Raw genomic sequence first — 17,495 nt, forward strand, 5'->3', positions numbered from 1 at the left:
AAATAAACCTCGATTATTCTGCGATCGATTCAGTTCCCAGTCATCTTCCATCGAGTGTTATCTATACTCGATTGTCTCCCTTGAGTTTCCACAAAAGATGGCGGACCGAGCGCCTGGTGGCTCTCAAAAAGCTAGCGCGAAGGTGAATTCCACATTACGTTTATTCATGCTTCTGTTTGAACTGTTGCCATTCAATGACGAACTTGTCTTGTGCGCTGCATAATATTGCAACATCGCTGTAATTCATCGGAAAAGACACCTTGGACTCTCGGGTCACACTAGCTGTTAGCCACACGATGCTAACCAACGTAGCAGCAGCAGCAGCAACAACTAGTTGGGTTTAGGTTAGCGTGAAGTGCAAACGCTCGCCCATCTTAATCATTAAGACAGTTTTAGAATCTGTAGTCTAATGTGGCAGTAAGCGAGAGTTTGAGTTTTACTCTTATGTGTATATTCTCGCTGAAACTGCCGTCAAGTGGGAAGCGCCGAAGATGACGGCTCGATAGGCCCTGGCTGTGGCGCCCGGTGAAGCGTGTGTTCGAAACCAATCCGTGAAGTGCGTTTTAGGTATTGACGTTTTGTGCTGGACCTGCTCCGGGTTTGGTCGCACATAATGTACGCTTTCGATGGTATTTCAACCCGACTTTACTCATATATTCTGGAAAGTGCCTCACAATAACATCCATGTGAGATGTTATCGCTCGACTGTCCGGAACTTACTGTCTGTGATTTGCGATTAGCTGTTGAGACAATTCTCTCGGATCATATTTTATTTCCCGCTGGGACAGTTTGTTCTTGTGTATTTCTCGCGTTTGAGCGTTGAATAGTGTTGGTGTATTAATGATATTATTATTGTTATTATTATGTAATGAACTTCATTGTGGGATAACGGGCAAGGTGAACTCATTCAAGTTACATAACAAGAATATTGAGTATGATAAGTTTTTAGTCTTGAAATTGTTGATATGGGTCAGTTATGTTGTTTCAAATATATTTCCTTGGGAAGGCGGCTCACGTTTTACATTGAAATGTTGCAGATTTGGCCAATGAAATTCAAACATGTCTTTTGAGCATTTTGAAATTCTCTGGTAAATCTGTGACCTGGCTCAGCAATGTGAGTATATTTTGCTCATGACTGAAAAGTGTTGACAAAAATCACAGTTTAGCAGTTCTGCTTCCTCTCATTAAGTATAAGATTTTTATAGTTAGGATGCTCCGAACACTTAACTCACAAAAACTAAGAGCTGCTAAAAGACATAGCAGTTCATCGAAACAAAGAACACCATGTCACATATGTGAACTGTTGGCATAGCAGACAATGAGGTTGCAGAAAGACATTTTTTTTCAGCGGTTTTCCCTCACACAGGTTCTCTGCGTCTTTATTTCTACATCCAAATATGATCTTTGCAACATGGATAAAGTAGAATCACAATGACATCCAGAACACCTGAATAGATGTCAGTAAAACAAGTGTTGACTCGCTCTAAAAAGAGAGTGCTTGTTGTGATGCGATTGTCACTGGGCGCTTGTAACCAGCGCTGTTTGCAGCCAAGACCTGCTTTTCCAGCATGTAATAAGTGTTACACAGAGAAACTTCTCTACTGCAAAGTGTGACAAATCAGTTTAGACATTGAGGTCTGTTTCGACCTCCACGACCCACCCACGACCAGTTAGTAATTTTAGCTTTACTCATCTTATGTACCACTATTCGCCTGTCTTTATTAGAAACATCTTGACTGACACCAGACCATCATGCACTCACTCTGGTTTTACTCGCATCATCTCAGTGCCTCCCAACTTTACATAAGTGAGAAGAGAGCAGGAGCATCAGCCTCTATACATCGATGGCCGATGCAAGTAACTTGTCTGACTAAAACTTTTATTGCAATACAGGAAAGGAGAGTCACGCATAGGAAAGCAAGGTTAACCCACAATTGTGTATTGGGACAGTTATTACATTGAATGTAGTTTAAATTTGACATCAAAACCATTCTCTGTAATAGCTTTTTTTATCTCACTTCTGCTCTGATTTGGCCAGCACCAGACTGAGGTCGGCTAAAATGAACACCTTTCATCTGCAAGCTAGAGCTTCATGTCATAGCTTTGCTTGGCTGTGTTTCCTGCCATGCCTACATCTGCAAGGATTATTTAAAAACAACCGTCTCTTTTTTTTAAATCGACAGGCGCTGCGTGAGAGCAAACTCAAGTCCTTCAGCATAGGAAAGATGTCAGTAGCCAAGCGAACTCTGAGCAAGAAAGAACAGGATGAGATGAAAAAAAAGGTAAGAGTCGGAATTGTTTGAATTTCAACTTGCGTTAGATTTTCCTTTTGATATTGTTTGACAAGACTGTGACCCAAGGTCTATTTATGTCAAGACAAGCCTCTTTTTTTCAGTTCAGTCATACTCTTGGGCAGTTGTTTGATGATCATGAAACACATAAAACATCAATTTAAACCCGACAGCAGTCTGGCAGCGTTTTTCTTGCTATTTTTGTGATAAACATTCTGTTGACAGGAGGACCAGCGAGCAGCCGCTGAGATCTATGAAGAATTTCTTGCCGCTTTTGAAGGTGGAGGGGATGGAAAAGTTAAATCCTTTGTCCGGGGAGGTATTGCAAATGCAACAAAAGGTAGGTTATTTTTTCAGTCATGACTCTGTACTTTTTAAAGCACTTGAAAATTAATGCGACCTGTAATTCATTGTAGAAGAGGAAGCCAACGACGACAAGCGAGGAAAGCTGTACAAACCTAAATCACGTTTTGAACCTGTACCCAAAAGCATATTACCGTTGGAGACCCCACCCCAGTTTCTAACATCAGATAGGAGACAGGTAAGTTCATCGTTGATTTTATTGAAAGTGACAATGTTGTTTGTCTGTTTTAAGCAGTTCCTTTTTCCCCTCTCCATTTGTAGCCTCTGAAAAAAAGCAATGAAAAGGAAAAGAAGAAGAGCAACTTGGAGCTTTTCAAGGAAGAACTGAAACAGTGTGTTTCAAATTATCTGCTTGTTGCAAAGTGCCAAACGTGACACCTCTTTGTGGGTTACAGAATACAGGAGGAAAGGGATGAGCGGCACAAGCAAAAGGGACGCGTCAGTCGATTCGAACCTCTACCTGGGATGGAAGGAAGGCGGTCAAGTAAGTTTGGTTCGGCTGCTTTACCTTCAAGACTTCTCCACCACACTCCTGTCTTGTTTCCCCTCCACTGATATCTTCATTTGCTCTGAAACAAAATTTATACTGCTTTTCTGCTTTTTTTAGCGGATGGTTCTTCAAGAAGAAACCGTCCGTCCAGTGGTAATTTTAACTTAATACAGTGGCTGTGATATCCTCATCTTGCTTAGAGATGTTTGCGATGATGTCGGACATCTTTAGAAGGGCTCTTTTCTGCTTTGTGTCTCTACAGTTTTGGATGATTCTGCGCCAGGATCTCATGATGTCGGTGATCCGTCCACTACAAACTTGTACCTGGGAAACATCAACCCACAGGTGACAGTATAGAACAGCGTCACTTGTTAGCAGCTGCCGACTCGACTGCTTCATTGTCAATGATTCCTTTTTCACCATGTCTATGTAGATGAATGAGGAGATGCTGTGCCAAGAGTTTGGACGTTATGGCCCTCTTGCCAGCGTAAAAATTATGTGGCCAAGGACGGATGAGGAGAGGGCTCGAGAGAGGAACTGTGGCTTTGTGGCTTTCATGAACAGGAGGGATGCTGAGAGAGCACTCAAGAACTTAAATGGTACGAGCATTCATCTGTTTTGAACACATTCCTCTTTTCATTTTGACCTTGTTTTACGCCTTGTTTGTCATGGTTTTTGCAGGCAAGCAGATCATGAACTTTGAGATGAAATTAGGTTGGGGCAAAGGCGTTCCCATCCCGCCCCACCCCATCTACATCCCTCCTTCCATGATGGAGCACACACTCCCACCGCCTCCCTCTGGCCTCCCCTTCAATGCACAGCCCCGGGAAAGGCTAAAGAACCCCAATGCCCCGATGATTCCTCCACCCAAAAACAAGGAGGAGTTTGAGAAGGTAACTCAGAATGTCAGCTTTCGTAGGGTTAAGTCATGTGTGATAGGTGATCTTAGGTTGTATTGTAGGATTGGTGGATAGACTGTTAAGATGTCTGTAGTTATATGAGTAGTCCATATCTTGTTTATGTAGTTGTATGTTTATGTGTCAGGGATGTTTGGGCTTTTAGTGGAAAATTCTTGATGTTTGCACTTTGAATGCATTTTTTGAATTTGCACTTGTTGCCTTTTAACAATACTCACATTCTATGTTTATTATCTGATGTGACTTCATATACAGACTCTGTCGCAAGCCATAGTCAAAGTGGTTATCCCAACAGAAAGGTACATGCTTTTTTTCTTTTTTTTAATTGGTGTTCAAAATTTGAAAAACCAAAAGACATCCCATCATGAATGGAGCTCGAAGTTGGATCTGTTGATCACTGCATGCTACAGGGGGCTGGTCGGTGTGGCTGAGCAATGGTTGAGACCATGATTGACGCTGGAGTTAGTTTGTGACTGATGGCTTCTGGGTTCGCTTGTGTCACTCACCATGGCTCATATTCAGCAGCTTTTTAATGGAGGACATCCAAAACAGCAGTGGACACTTGAGCTTTCGATAACAGACTGTGGACACGTACAAAACACCTTCCGCAGGTTCAGGTCGGACAAATATTGATCCAAATTCCAAGACCAAAAAGAATCCATTGTTGAACATGAAATTATTAACAAAGGCTTGTACTAATCAAAATCGTGTTTAATTTGACTTCAAAGTGATTTGCAACTCACAATATTTTCAAATAAAAACATCACACTGTCTTCCTCGCGAGCTGTAATAGATAATTCAACTTAACTGCCTCAATCTGACACAACTTAGAGATGTTACGCTTTTAACACTCTTAGGGCTGTTTGACCAAATTGTAAATGCAAATATATTTTGGTCGTTGGAATTAGATTTGTTGCCTGCATAAAACTCACTGTACACTATGAAGCCTAGTGGAGCTTTAGCATTACTGCTGTAACATTACAATGATATTATATTTAAACTGTAACTTTAAGTCTACATTAAATGCTTGGCGCCTTTACAATGGACTTTCAGTGGATTAAACATTTGCACTTTCTACGTTGTCGTACAGTAGCTAGATCATTGTGTCTGCTTGATCTTGTCTCACATAGTTGCTGTGTTTAGTTCCGTCTCCCTGGCCTTTGCTCAGTCAGACCGTCTTCCCCCTTTGGCCTCTGTCACTGGAAACAGACAGGTGCTCAGTAAATCTGGCCCCTGCCACTAAAATCCAAACCAGCCAGCAGTAGTCTATCTATGACCTTTGACATTGGCCTTGGTGAGCAGCACTCGAACTGTCTTCAGCCGCGAGGGACCTGAAAAGCATCATGGGATGGATTGGGGAAGTATACAGAATTGTACCCCGCCATTGGTACGATCCACTCCAATACAAGTAAATGTCATCTGTGTTGTCAATTGAAGGAGGGACATTCTTGGCCTTTTTGGCCTCTGAGTTAGGAGTGAATGCATCCGAGACATTGGCCGCAAATATGACTTTAAATCTCGATTTATGGGGGAAATTATGAAACCCTCAAATGAAGACTGACTGACTGACACTGCTGCAAATCTTAAATCACTACCAGTGTCTTCAGTCTCTGCTTTCCATTATACCTATATAGAAGGATTTTTCCATGGTTACAAGCATTGAATAACATAGGAGCAAATAAACGTGCACAGATTTTCCCACAATTTAGATAAACCGGACAGTGGTACTTGTTTCACACACATGTCGAAGCCCTTTGCGTGGAATGGTGTTGTGCAGTACCTGCATTTCACGGACGTGCAGCGCTGCTTAGAAACCTGTTTGGGAAAAGGCACAGTCCAACGACACACATTCAGTCTCACTGAAATACTTCTGCAGACACATTCTCTCACGTTAGCTACTGCATCACCTCACCTCCTACCACTCTCCCTGCCACCGGTCCACTAGTGACATCCATTGTCCAATGTGGGTACTGCACATACAGTTCTGCCATAAACGGCTCCTGTGACACTCATCTATAGCGTATATTAGGTCTGTCAGCTTGTATTTTTGATTTAGACTTTCTGAACTGTTGTCTGTAATTTATGCCTGGTCCTGCTCGACCCTTTACTGTTGCCTTCAGTTTTCCTCTCAAACTTTGAGGAAAGAAACCTCACATGCCAACGAAACTGTCGTGTCGGCAGTAGTTATGATGGTGAAACTCGGTGCAACAGTTTTTCAAGGTTAAAGTCAGTATTTACTTGTCCAGGCTTTTGTCTATGAAGGCGTCTGCAAAACGTGAATGGACGCCTGATTCTCGACCGTATCTTGGCCGGCAGATTCTGCCATATACCGCCGTAATCTGGCGGCCAGGATACATAATCGGGCGTCCACGTTTTGCAGACACCCTCCCGGCTAAAAGCCTGCTTGTAACATATGGTGTGTTTAGTTTCATAACTTGGGGGTGGGGTAACTTTATTAGAAAAGAGGTGACTGCTCTGCCTGCAGAAATTTAAAAGATGTAAATTTAAATGACCAATGTACAAAGTCCTTGTAAGAATAAGTCATGTCCGCTTTAAAATGTAAATTGCTTCATTAAAAACATAATCTGCAGCGATACACTGCAGTATTTCACTGGTCTGTGGCATTCCAAACAGGCAGCAGTACTGAGTCCGAGCGCCAGGTATAAATGACGCCCTCTAGTGTTGGAACCTGCAGCCAGTCTGAATCCATCTGCTTTAACTGTGTCTTTCTTGTAGGAATTTGCTCTCTCTCATCCACCGTATGATCGAGTTTGTGGTGCGTGAAGGCCCAATGTTTGAAGCCATGATCATGAACAGAGAAATAAACAATCCTATGTACAGGTCAGCGGCTCTGCTCTAATCTGATCTAATCTCATGCATACATGACAAAATCCTGTTTTCTGAGGCTTTTTCTCTTCTAACTAGGTTTCTGTTTGAGAACCAGAGTCCAGCTCATGTGTACTACAGGTGGAAGCTGTACACCATCCTGCAGGTCGGCCTTCACCCGCCACATCAAGATTTAAGGTCATGTTGTGGACGTTTTGTTCCCTAACTTCCCTGTGATTTTAGGGCGAGGCACCGGCCAAGTGGCGGACGGATGACTTTAGAATGTTTAAGAACGGGTCCTTGTGGCGGCCACCTCCATTGAATCCCTATCTGCATGGTCCCTACGATGATGTGGAGGAGGAGGAAGAGGAGGAGCAGGGGAAAAAGGGTTGCTTAAAGGAAGAGTGAGGCCCAGTTCTTGAGCGTGTGTTGCCCTGGCGCGTCGTAAATGCTCACCGTCTTCACGTGTCTGCAGCGAGCGAGACAAACTGGAAGAGATGCTCCGGGCTCTGACTCCCCGAAGAGGTGACGTGGCAGAAGCCATGTTGTTCTGCCTCAACCACGCTGAAGCTGCTGAAGAGATCGTGGAGTGCATCACCGAGTCTCTGTCCATCCTCAAGACGCCACTTCCTAAGAAGGCAAGGCTCTGCTTATAAATGATGATGCCAGATTCGAGCCATTGGCTGTGACGATATCAGGTTAGAACAGTCCATATCTTCCACGTGTGATGGAGTCATGTGCTCATCCTTCCAGATTGCACGGTTGTACCTGGTGTCCGACGTGCTCTACAACTCCTCAGCCAAAGTAGCCAACGCGTCCTACTACAGGAAGTAGTAAGTTCACACACTCCTGAACGATAGGATGCAGACTGGTAATGCTTCCCTCCGTCTTCCTCCTCCTCCAGCTTTGAAACTAAACTGAGTCAGATCTTCTCAGACCTCAACGCTACTTACAAAACCATACAAGGTCACCTGCAGAGTGAAAACTTCAAGGTAACCTGTTACTGTTATACCGTCACTCCTGGTAGAATGTGTTCAGATGGTACTGTGACTGAAACCACTCGCAGTGTTAAGGGTATTTTTTTTATCTTTTTTATTCTTTTTATCTTTTACTTTATTTAATTTTATAATCTATCATCTTATCTTTGGAACAGCAACGTGTGATGGCGTGCTTCCGTGCCTGGGAGGACTGGGCGGTGTATCCGGACCCCTTCCTCATCAAGCTGCAGAACATATTCCTGGGTCTGGTCAATCTCCTGGAGAAGGAGACGCCGAGCGTCGTGCTCGAGGTATTTGTTTTCAACCTGCCGAAGGTCCCGTGTCTTGTTGTCTTACACTTGTACTCCCAGCAGGTGGAGCCGCCCGAGGACATCGATGGAGCTCCCATAGGAGAATATGTGGATGGAGCCTTGATGGAGGATGTCGACGGGATTCCCATCGATGCAGGGAACGTGGACGGAGCTCCAATAGATGGTGCTCCTCTGGATGACCTTGATGGTTTCCCTATTAAACAGATGGAGGAAGATATCGATGGAATCCCATGTGAGTAACTTGTCTTCATCACGACGAGCGATGTGAGCGGGTTAGAGCCAGTTCCTGCCTTTACTTTGCAGTCGACCAGTCCAAAGAAGCCGCTTTCAAAGTTGCACCTTCCAAATGGGAAGCAGTGGATGAGTCCGAGTTGGCGTCTCAAGGTGAGAGCGCTCTCCTCTCCTCTCCTCTTCTCTTAGGTCCAAGTGTCGCCTTCTAACTGTGGCTGCTTGGCTCCTCAGCTGTGACCACGTCCAAATGGGAAATGTTTGAGCAGCCGGAGGAAGCGAAAAAGTGAGTCATGTTTGTGCCATTTTGTTGATCTCCAGCCTCACAGACGCCACTCAATGTTCTGGGTTCTTTCCCCACCACTCCAGTTCTACGACTAAGTAAACCAGGCCAATCGCAGCCCTCCAAGTGAAAAAAGTGTAGTCTGTAAATGGCATGAAAACAGGAAACAGGTTTCATATTTCCACACACTTTCACCACAGAATGATGGAGGGAGTGGTCCTTGTCAGACCCGCTACACCAAAGGCTGTCTGCATATGCGCACTTCAAAACTTTATTGATGCTCATAGAAGCTTGCCTTGTGGTTTAAATGTAGGCGAAAAACTAAATGAACAACAAACTAAATGTGCTCTAAAATGTGACGAGAGAAAGAATAATTGTTTTCATGAAGCAAGTTCAGGCGAAGTATGCTAAGGATTTGTCTGGAGACTCAGAATTAGAATAAAACCATGCATAAGATGATGAAATCGAAACAGTTATTTAAAATAAAAGGAAATTCATAAATAAATCAGGATATAGTTTGCCACTTTGCCCAACCCTTTCTGGACCCATTTAAAACCAATACGTTTTCTACAACCGAGTGTCGGTAGCTACAGTTTTTCTCAAATGAATACGGATTTTCTATGGGACTTTAAGCACAAGTGTGCTTTTGTTCAATGAACCAGGGGTGCCGTGGCTAAAAAAAGGTTGTAAACACTGATGTAGAATACAAGTGACTTTTGTTTGCACTGTGAAGAGTGTTGTGCCGTGTTGTGTTCACAAGGACTACAACACAACTTCACGTCAAAGACATATTGGTCAGTGATGGACAGTTGTGCACCACTAACTCTTGTCTCACTTGGGCTAGTGCCGTGCAGCAGGGCAACTCCAGGCCTGTGGTTTGGGACAAATGTGAAAACAGATCAGGGAAAGAGACCAGTGACGATAATAAGAGATGAAAAACCTTTATTAGTGCGACAAGTTCTGCATTCAATCATGACGGTGGCAAACTGAATCACAATGTCACGCAACGGTGCCAATTGTCTCTGTTGTGCTGCCCCTGTGTTGTTGTTCACACTGTAATTCTCTGCAGGGACGATGACAGCGACGACTACGACAAGAGTTCCGGCGACACTCCCAGTTATTCCAACTCGAGCAAAGACGACGGTGACGGGAAGACGAAAATGTCGGAGATGAACGAGGAGAAGCGAAGCAAACTCCGAGAGATCGAGGTGAGCGAGCCGCTCAAGTGATGCTTCCAGAACCTCTCCTCACTCCTGCTCCTTTTGCCACCGCAGGTGAAAGTCATGAAATTCCAGGATGAGCTGGAATCCGGGAAAAGGCCGAAAAAGTCCGGTCAGAGTATTCAGGAGCAGGTGGAGCACTACCGGGACAAACTTTTGCAAAAGGTTAGGAGGCGTGTGCGAAGTCCATTGATGTCACAGAGAGGACGGATAGTTATTGGTCCTCTCCTGCAGGAGAAAGAAAAGGAGAAACTAGAGCGGGAAAAGGAGCGGGAGAAGAAGGAGAAGGAAAAGGCAGATTCACGGTTAAAAGACTTGAAGAAGGAAAAAGAGGACACGCCCACCAGGAAAGACAGGTGAGAGGAGTCGGGCCTGTGAACGCCACTTTGAGCATCGCTCACTGCTGCTCTTGATCCGCACAGGAAATCCTCGCCTGCCACCAACAGGAAGCAGCGGCACAGCACCTCTCCCAGTCCCACCAGGAGCAGCAGCCGACGAGGACGCTCCTCCTCACCGCGCTCGGAGCGTTCTGACCGCTCCTACTCTAAAGACACCTCCTCACGGTCCAGCTACAAGGACTCCCCTCGAGCCAGCAACAAGAAGTCCTCAAAGAGGTACGAAGTCCTGACACTGGCTCAGAGTGTTTGATGAACACGCCACAACATCGCAACAAGTCAAGGAAGTTGTCATTGAGCTTGGAAATGTATTTATCTTGCTGTTGTCTTTCTGTTACTACTGAACAATGTGGCACTAAGAGGGAGACGAAACAATAAGACTTTTTTTTTTTTTTTTTTTTTCTCTTCCCAGATCGCCATCACCGCGCACACCAAAACGATCGAGGAGGTCACGGTCCAGAACACCCAAGAAATCAGCCAAGAAATCCCGCTCCAAATCCAGATCCCCACACCGCTCCCACAAAAAGTCAAAGAAGAGCAAACACTGACACGCCCCTCCCCAGAGGACGGCGCCGCGGGCAGCCGACAGTCACGATGGTGTACAAACGTTTGTGGACGGTGACAGACTGGGCTTCTGCTGTTTTATATTGTACAAAGATCCGTGCTTGTGTCCAGAGTTCATCCGTGCGGTAGACCACCACGGAGCGTGACGACAATAGTCTTATATCCATGCTGTCATTTTCCGTTTTTGTAGCTCACCATAAAACTTGATTCTGAATAAAAAGGTTGTTTCTAATCACCTGATCTGAGAATCACCAACAAAGGTTCAACGGCACGGTCACGTGACCTCCCTCACAGTTTGGACTGAGCTTTCTTCAGCTGATCCCTCAGTTCCAGATGAGCGATGGAGGTGAGGTGCACTTCGTCCGGTCCGTCAGCGAGGCGCAAGGTCCTGACATGAGCGTACCTGTCAGAGTGCAATGTCATGTCATGACCACAGGTCAGCAGCTTTCACACTACACTAAACCAGATTGCTGTGCATTATGTGTTAGAAACCAGCAGATGGCGGTTGAACAGAGCGCCATCTTTCCAAGTAAAGACAGTGCGATCGTCATGCTCACATCTGGGCCAGCGGGAAGTCTCCAGACACCCCTGCGCCTCCATGCACCTGGATGGCGCAGTCCACCACCTTGCAGGCCATTCTGGCCGCTACCACTTTGATCATTGCAATCTGGAGAAGCAAAATCCAAATTCATTTCATGTGCATAAACAAGTCATGAACAATCTGCTGAGACCTGTTTGCGAGCCGCGCGGCTGCCGACGGTGTCGAGGGCGTGAGCAGCACTGAGGGTCAGCAGTCGGGTCTGCTCGATCATGAGGCGACACTCTGCGATCCAGTGAGCGACGACCTCCTGCAACACAACCTTTCACGGTCAAGCGTCATCTGGCCACCAGGGGGCAGCAGACTGACTTGATGAGGCTGCCACATACGTGTTGGTAGAGTTTCTTCCCGAAGGTGGTCCGGGAGGCAGCCCGCTGGCAGAGCAGCTCCAGAGCCATCTCCGCTGCCCCAACGGCTCTCATGCAGTGATGCAGTCGCCCTGGACCCAGGCGACCCTGAGCGATCTCAAACCCTCTGCCCTCGCCTGCAGACAAACAAAAACCTGACCGTCTGACTCTGGTGCTGGAGGTTTTCCGACCCTACTGGTTACCTAGAATGATGTTGGCAACAGGAACTCGCACGTTTTCAAAGTGGACTTCCAAGTGACCCCCGTGGATGGCGTCTGAACACACACACAGTCTGGATCAGCAACCTTTGAAATGTTCCGTGACCAGAGAGATCTCGGTACCATCCTGCCCGAACACGGTGAGCGCTCTCACAAGCTTCACTCCTGGTGTGTCCAGTGGTACCAGCACCATGCTGTGCTGACCGTGCCTGAAAACAATGTGTGAAATAGTTGGCTTCTCTCCTCCAAGCTGGTCCTGGAAAGGCCCGGCAGCAGACCCTCACCGTCCTCTCCCTTCCTGTGAGAAGCTTCTGCACATCACGATGGCCACTTTGCAGTTTGGATGACCGGCACCTGCATGAAAGACAAGAGTTTATCCGGAGTTCAGTCCATGACCCGGTGTAGAGGGATGAGGCTGCTGACAGATTCATGCTGGAGCCGGACGTGAGGCTGATTTACATTTCCTGAGCTTGATCTGATGAAGACTGGAACACTGCAGCTCATCTGGATTCTCTTTGGAACATTTGAGACATAAAACTGGTTTGAACTGAGCGGGTCAGAACCTACTGTACACTGTGTGAGAGACTGCACTCAGCTGGTGACTGGAAGAAGTTCAAAGGCTCAGGAGGAATGGGCTCTGTGGCAGACTGGGGTTCGGTCCGAGAGGCCTGAACTGCTTAAGTGCATAAGGACTTCCTGTTTAATCAAACATTCCTTCAGAGGCTGGTTCCTCTGAGGCCAGACAGGGACACCAGTTGTCGGCCTTCCTGTTTACACTCCCATCCCAGAGCAAGGCTTTGCCTGCAGGACTGCACATGTCCAAATCAGAATCAAATTCATTGCCATGGTCAGTGGGATCCCACCAACTGGGAAAGTGCTTCCGAATAAAGTGCTGTCAATAAAATAAAATAAAATAACAAAGGTTGATCATGAATTCAACAGTCTGACAGCTGAGGGGAAGAAGCTGTTCCTGTGACGGGAGGTTCTGGTCTGGATGGACCGTAGCCTCCTGCCAGAGGGAAGAGGAACAAACAGTCCATGTCTAGGATGAGAAGGGTGAGTGCGAGTGAACGCTCGGGCAGCGTTGGCATGCCGCAGCAAACACAGAGCGATACATAAATATTGAGTTAGCATCAGAACACCAGACCAAAAGACACTTCCTGAGGGCAGCGAAGAGAAAGGTGAGAGGCCGGTTTTCCTCCGAGATCTGACATAACCAATGTTGTTTAGGGAGGATCAATCGTGTCCGTGCAGGTTGACACACGTCAGGAATGTAAGGAAGACATTCCAGCACACTTCATGGGTGATTGTTGTTTGTCAATGACAGTTGAGATGTACTTTCAGAAGAAATAAATACAACTGTCACACCTCCAGGCATCACTCTCTCTGCCGTCCTCTTACATTTTTTTAGGGACAAAATTGTGATCATACTTTCCCTCTTGTAACTTGAAGGTCAGCCCTCATCCATAGGGAATAGTGAAGCATCAAAAAAGAATAATATTTATACTGTGTTTGCGGTGCCAACTGGACACAGGGGACATACAGGCCGCACCTTTAATGAGACCAATATAAAGCTCCACTGCTTTCAAACCACGTCCAATCACAAAGCAGCATGTTATCAGGGAGAAATGAAAAATAACAAGTTGCAGTAGTCGTCCTCAGGCACCGACAGAACCGCCCACTCTCACATGCGCACTCAGCGAGAGAGGGAAGCTGGTGCACTCGGACAAAAAGCTCAGTCACTCCGGTCCACGGCTGCACGCAACCTTCCCCCTCACCGACGACAGAGAGCAGCTCCTGGTGTGTTGGTGGACTAAAGCAGCCCACGTCCACACAAGGTAGGACCTGGAAAGTTCACTTCAGCTTTGCTGACAAATGCTTGACCATGACTGGGAAACAAGCTCACAACCACCACACTGGTAAACTGATTTGTGGAGTCAAAGTCTGATTCAGGATTAGTTTATGACACTTTTATCATCGACAGGCTGCACGCACACACCCGCAGAACAACAGTGTCTATGTTGGGACTCAACCACCTGACCAGTTCCATCCTTAGTCGGGACGCTCACCTCTGTGTTATACAGTGGACACACTGTAGTGGACTATTCATTTATTATTTCTTCGGTTTCAAACACATTCTCGGCTGCTCATTCACTTTCATACCAGCAATGTGGAGCAACTCTTAGAACAGTAGTTGAGTCAGTTTTTCTTGGAAACAATAAACAAAAACGTGTTGTCTCAAAAGCTTGGGGCTGCATCATTGGAAAGATTTTTCATGACAATATTCACTTTCTGCTGCTCATTCACTTTCATACCAGCAATGTGGAGCAACTCTTAGAACAGTAGTTGAGTCCGTTTTTCTTGGAAACAATAAACAAAAAAGCTTGGGGCTGCATCATTGGAAAGATTTTTCATGACAATATTTGAGATCAATTTTTAAGGCTGCGTGTTGGGACGGAGAGCCACTGATCGAGGCTCCCACATGAGAGCTGAAGACCAGATGTGTGTAGGAGCCCGCAACATCTGTCCACAGCATGGAAAGGAGTGACAGAGCAAAACAAACCTATGACTTCTGAGCAAAGCAGCACTTTCACAAACCCAGTGGGTTGGTGTATTCCAGCATGTGGAACGTTAACAACCAAGTCGATTTGATCCGATGTAGAGAACTAGACGAGTGAGCGTGAAAGCATCGGCAGCTTGTTAGTTTTTCTCGCCTCTCCAGCCAGTTTCCAGGCAGACGGGGCTGGAGTCATTAGGGAAACCATGCAGGAGAGATTCCTGTGAAGCACACTGCTCCCAGTGTCTGCACTTCCTGTGTTTTCACACCAGTTCTGTGTCTGTCCAGCTCACTATGGAAGACTATGAGTACCAGGACCATGAGGACGTCAACGACAGCTACTACGACCCCATGGAGGACTACGGCGTGTGTGACAAGGCGACAGTCCGCTCCTTCCGCAGAGTCTTCCTGCCCATCATCTACTCTCTGGCTCTGGTGGTGGGCTTGGCAGGAAACACCTTGGTGGTGCTTGTCTACGCGTCTCGGCTGCGCCAACGCACCCTGACGGACGTGTGCATCGTCAACCTGGCCGTCTCGGACCTGCTGCTCCTCCTCACTCTCCCGTTCTGGGCAGCGGATGCTGTCTACGGGTGGGAGCTGGGTTTGACAGCCTGTAAACTGGCATCCTTCCTCTACAGCACCAACTTCAGCTGTGGCATGCTGATGCTGGCCTGCATCAGCGTGGACCGCTACAGAGCTGTGGCGCACAACACCACCGGCAGGGCCGGGTCCGGACCGCGGGTGAGGAGACAGAGGATCCTGGTGTGCGCGGCTCTCTGGGCCCTGGCCTGCTTACTTGGTATCCCTGAACTCATCTTCTCCACTCTGAAGCCTTCCCACCACAGAACAGCCTGCATCTCCGTCTACCCACACAGCATGGCTCGCGCAGCCAAGGCGGCGCTGGAGCTCCTCGAGGTTACGTTCAGATTCTTGGCTCCGTTCATAACCATGCTGGTGTGCTACAGCCTGGTGGGCCGGGCGCTCAGCCAAGCCGCTCGCGTCCAGAGGATACGAAAGTGGCGTGCACTCCGTGTCCTCCTGGCTGTGGTCGCCGTCTTCCTGCTGACTCAGCTGCCCTACAACGTGGTGAAGCTCTGCAGGACGATGGACCTGATGTACATGCTGGTGACCGACTGTGAGGTCAGTAAAGCGTGGGACCACGCCCTGCAGGTGACAGAGAGCCTGGCTCTGATCCACGCCTGCGTCAACCCCCTCCTCTACGCCTTCATCGGCTCTTCTTTCAGGAGTCGCGTACTTAAAGCGGCAAAGCATCTCGGTGAAAAACTGAGTCGGCGGCCGAGGCCAGGAGGCAACGAGCCGGAAGTAGCAATCGCACTGAGCACTAACACAAACCATCAGATCCAATCGGAGTCTTCAGAAGAGCAAGAGACAAGCAACTTCACCATGTGAAGCCCAACTGAGACGTATGAAATATAAGGCTGATCATGTTAATCTTTGGGTCACGCAGAACCACTGACATTGTATAGCTCTCCGTTCTCATGGGTGAAAAAAAGGCTCACAGGCCAGAGAGGGTGGCAGGTAACCACAGGATTCGTATCTTTAGAATCTCTGTTCTTTTTTCAGTTACATGTAATAAAGTTTTGTGTATTGTATTCAGCGTATTGTTTTATCTTAGGTAGGTTTCGACACACACAACTGTACTGTGTTGTCCTTGTCTTTTAAAGTGTAAAGGGAGATCAAGAACTTGAGCTGAACTGTTTGATAATGATAGCAGCGGCAAGTATTAACTATAATCAAGTAAAACATTGTCTCTCAAAGACAGACTGATTGTTTTTTGTTAGATTAAATGGATACAGATGATGTTGTCGGGTGAGCATGGAACTAAATTACATAACCAAATACCAAGGATCTGTTTGTACAGTGCCAGAATAAAACCCCAACCACAGGTCTGCTGCTGAAGAGAAATCTGATGCTCTTGATTTAGATTTAGGCTTTGGATTCAGAGGTTGGTCTGTCAAGCAACTTTGACTGTACAATTAAAGTAGATACACATGAATTCTTGGAGAAAGAGTGATGAAAATGAACCCTGACTTAACCCAGGAGCCAAACTTTGGAAACTTAAGTCTGCTGTGACGATGTTGAACGACTAAATTCCCCAATAGCAAGTGTAGCCATGGTGAGCTGAGATCTAGTGAGAGGACCATGGGAACCATCCTCACAGACCCGGACCAGCTGGAGAAATAATGTAAACACCACAGAGGAAGACAAGGCAGCAACACAAACATGTTTATGTTCAACGTCTAGTTTTAGTGAGTCATACTTTGGGGAGAATGATTCACCAGGAGTGAGTGGACATGACTCACGATATAGTCATCCCTTCCCATCCCCTAGATCACAAATACTGCTCCACAGAGGAAGCGTAGAAGGACTCCAAACCTCCTCCCAACAGTGCAACGACCTTAGGAAGAGGAAATGATGACGACAGGTTTGAGCGATTAAAGTCCAATGAGGAAGTTTTTCTTTCCCATTGCTCTCGTGAGTCCTCAGTCAGGCACATCACAGGCTTGACGTGACAAGATGAAAAACCATAAGAAGTCCAGAAAGACAGGAGTGATAGCAACACATCCGTTGCAGTAGTAGAGGAGCTGCACCAACGCTTTAAACATACGAGCCCTGGTGAGGCCTCGCAAAAACGTTCATCTGCGACATGAAAGTGATGAGAAAATGAATTTCAAGTGACTCTATCATTGACATCATCTCCACTTTACAGCAGGTTCAATCCAGATTCACCACTGCAGGCTAACACAGCTGTTGTTGCGCTTTGTGGGATCATTTCTATCATTCTGTTTTAAGTGTCTTTGGTGGTGTCTCGTCTCACAGCCAATAAATCTCAGTTCCAATATGAGATGTGATCGTAATGTTCAACTG

The 17,495-nt window shown here is 46.5% G+C and overlaps 3 protein-coding genes across 8 annotated transcripts in view; 2 read left to right on the forward strand and 1 right to left on the reverse strand.

Moving 5' to 3' along the window:
• Positions 1 to 50: 50 nt before the first annotated feature.
• Positions 51 to 11,124, forward strand: u2surp (U2 snRNP-associated SURP domain containing). 6 transcript variants are annotated; one of them, XM_053858581.1, is made up of 26 exons: positions 51 to 142; positions 2,184 to 2,282; positions 2,517 to 2,631; positions 2,708 to 2,832; positions 2,916 to 2,986; positions 3,050 to 3,138; positions 3,262 to 3,297; positions 3,407 to 3,489; positions 3,578 to 3,743; positions 3,826 to 4,037; positions 4,317 to 4,360; positions 6,798 to 6,902; positions 6,987 to 7,053; positions 7,131 to 7,291; positions 7,363 to 7,525; positions 7,641 to 7,720; positions 7,792 to 7,879; positions 8,041 to 8,175; positions 8,236 to 8,428; positions 8,500 to 8,580; positions 8,659 to 8,710; positions 9,777 to 9,915; positions 9,982 to 10,092; positions 10,162 to 10,283; positions 10,350 to 10,541; positions 10,735 to 11,123. In XM_053858581.1, exons 1-26 carry the CDS (start codon positions 98 to 100, stop codon positions 10,868 to 10,870), a joined length of 2,910 nt encoding a protein of 969 aa, XP_053714556.1. In that variant the 5' UTR covers positions 51 to 97; the 3' UTR covers positions 10,871 to 11,123. The 6 variants fall into 6 exon arrangements, with proteins under 6 accessions (XP_053714556.1, XP_053714557.1, XP_053714554.1 ...); XM_053858582.1 differs by having other exon boundaries at positions 8,239 to 8,428; XM_053858579.1 differs by having other exon boundaries at positions 8,041 to 8,428; positions 10,735 to 11,124.
• The window catches only part of nphp3 (nephronophthisis 3), a 30,320-nt gene continuing 22,350 nt past the window's right edge, over positions 9,526 to 17,495 (reverse strand). Inside the window, exons 41-47 of the mRNA XM_053858578.1 lie at positions 12,334 to 12,403; positions 12,173 to 12,258; positions 12,035 to 12,106; positions 11,814 to 11,968; positions 11,618 to 11,734; positions 11,444 to 11,553; positions 9,526 to 11,289 (exon numbers count right to left, since the gene is read on the reverse strand). Of these exons, the coding sequence (XP_053714553.1) occupies positions 11,175 to 11,289; positions 11,444 to 11,553; positions 11,618 to 11,734; positions 11,814 to 11,968; positions 12,035 to 12,106; positions 12,173 to 12,258; positions 12,334 to 12,403 (725 nt within the window). The 3' untranslated portion in view covers positions 9,526 to 11,174. The remainder of the gene's footprint in view (positions 11,290 to 11,443; positions 11,554 to 11,617; positions 11,735 to 11,813; positions 11,969 to 12,034; positions 12,107 to 12,172; positions 12,259 to 12,333; positions 12,404 to 17,495) is intronic.
• On the forward strand, positions 13,682 to 16,675 carry ackr4b (atypical chemokine receptor 4b). The gene is made up of 2 exons (XM_053858588.1): positions 13,682 to 13,887; positions 14,895 to 16,675. Exon 2 carries the CDS (start codon positions 14,901 to 14,903, stop codon positions 16,014 to 16,016), a length of 1,116 nt encoding a protein of 371 aa, XP_053714563.1. The 5' UTR covers positions 13,682 to 13,887; positions 14,895 to 14,900; the 3' UTR covers positions 16,017 to 16,675.

The sequence above is a fragment of the Synchiropus splendidus genome, chromosome 3 (genome assembly GCF_027744825.2).
Source record: "Synchiropus splendidus isolate RoL2022-P1 chromosome 3, RoL_Sspl_1.0, whole genome shotgun sequence".
Classification (NCBI taxonomy): Eukaryota; Metazoa; Chordata; class Actinopteri; order Syngnathiformes; family Callionymidae; genus Synchiropus; species Synchiropus splendidus.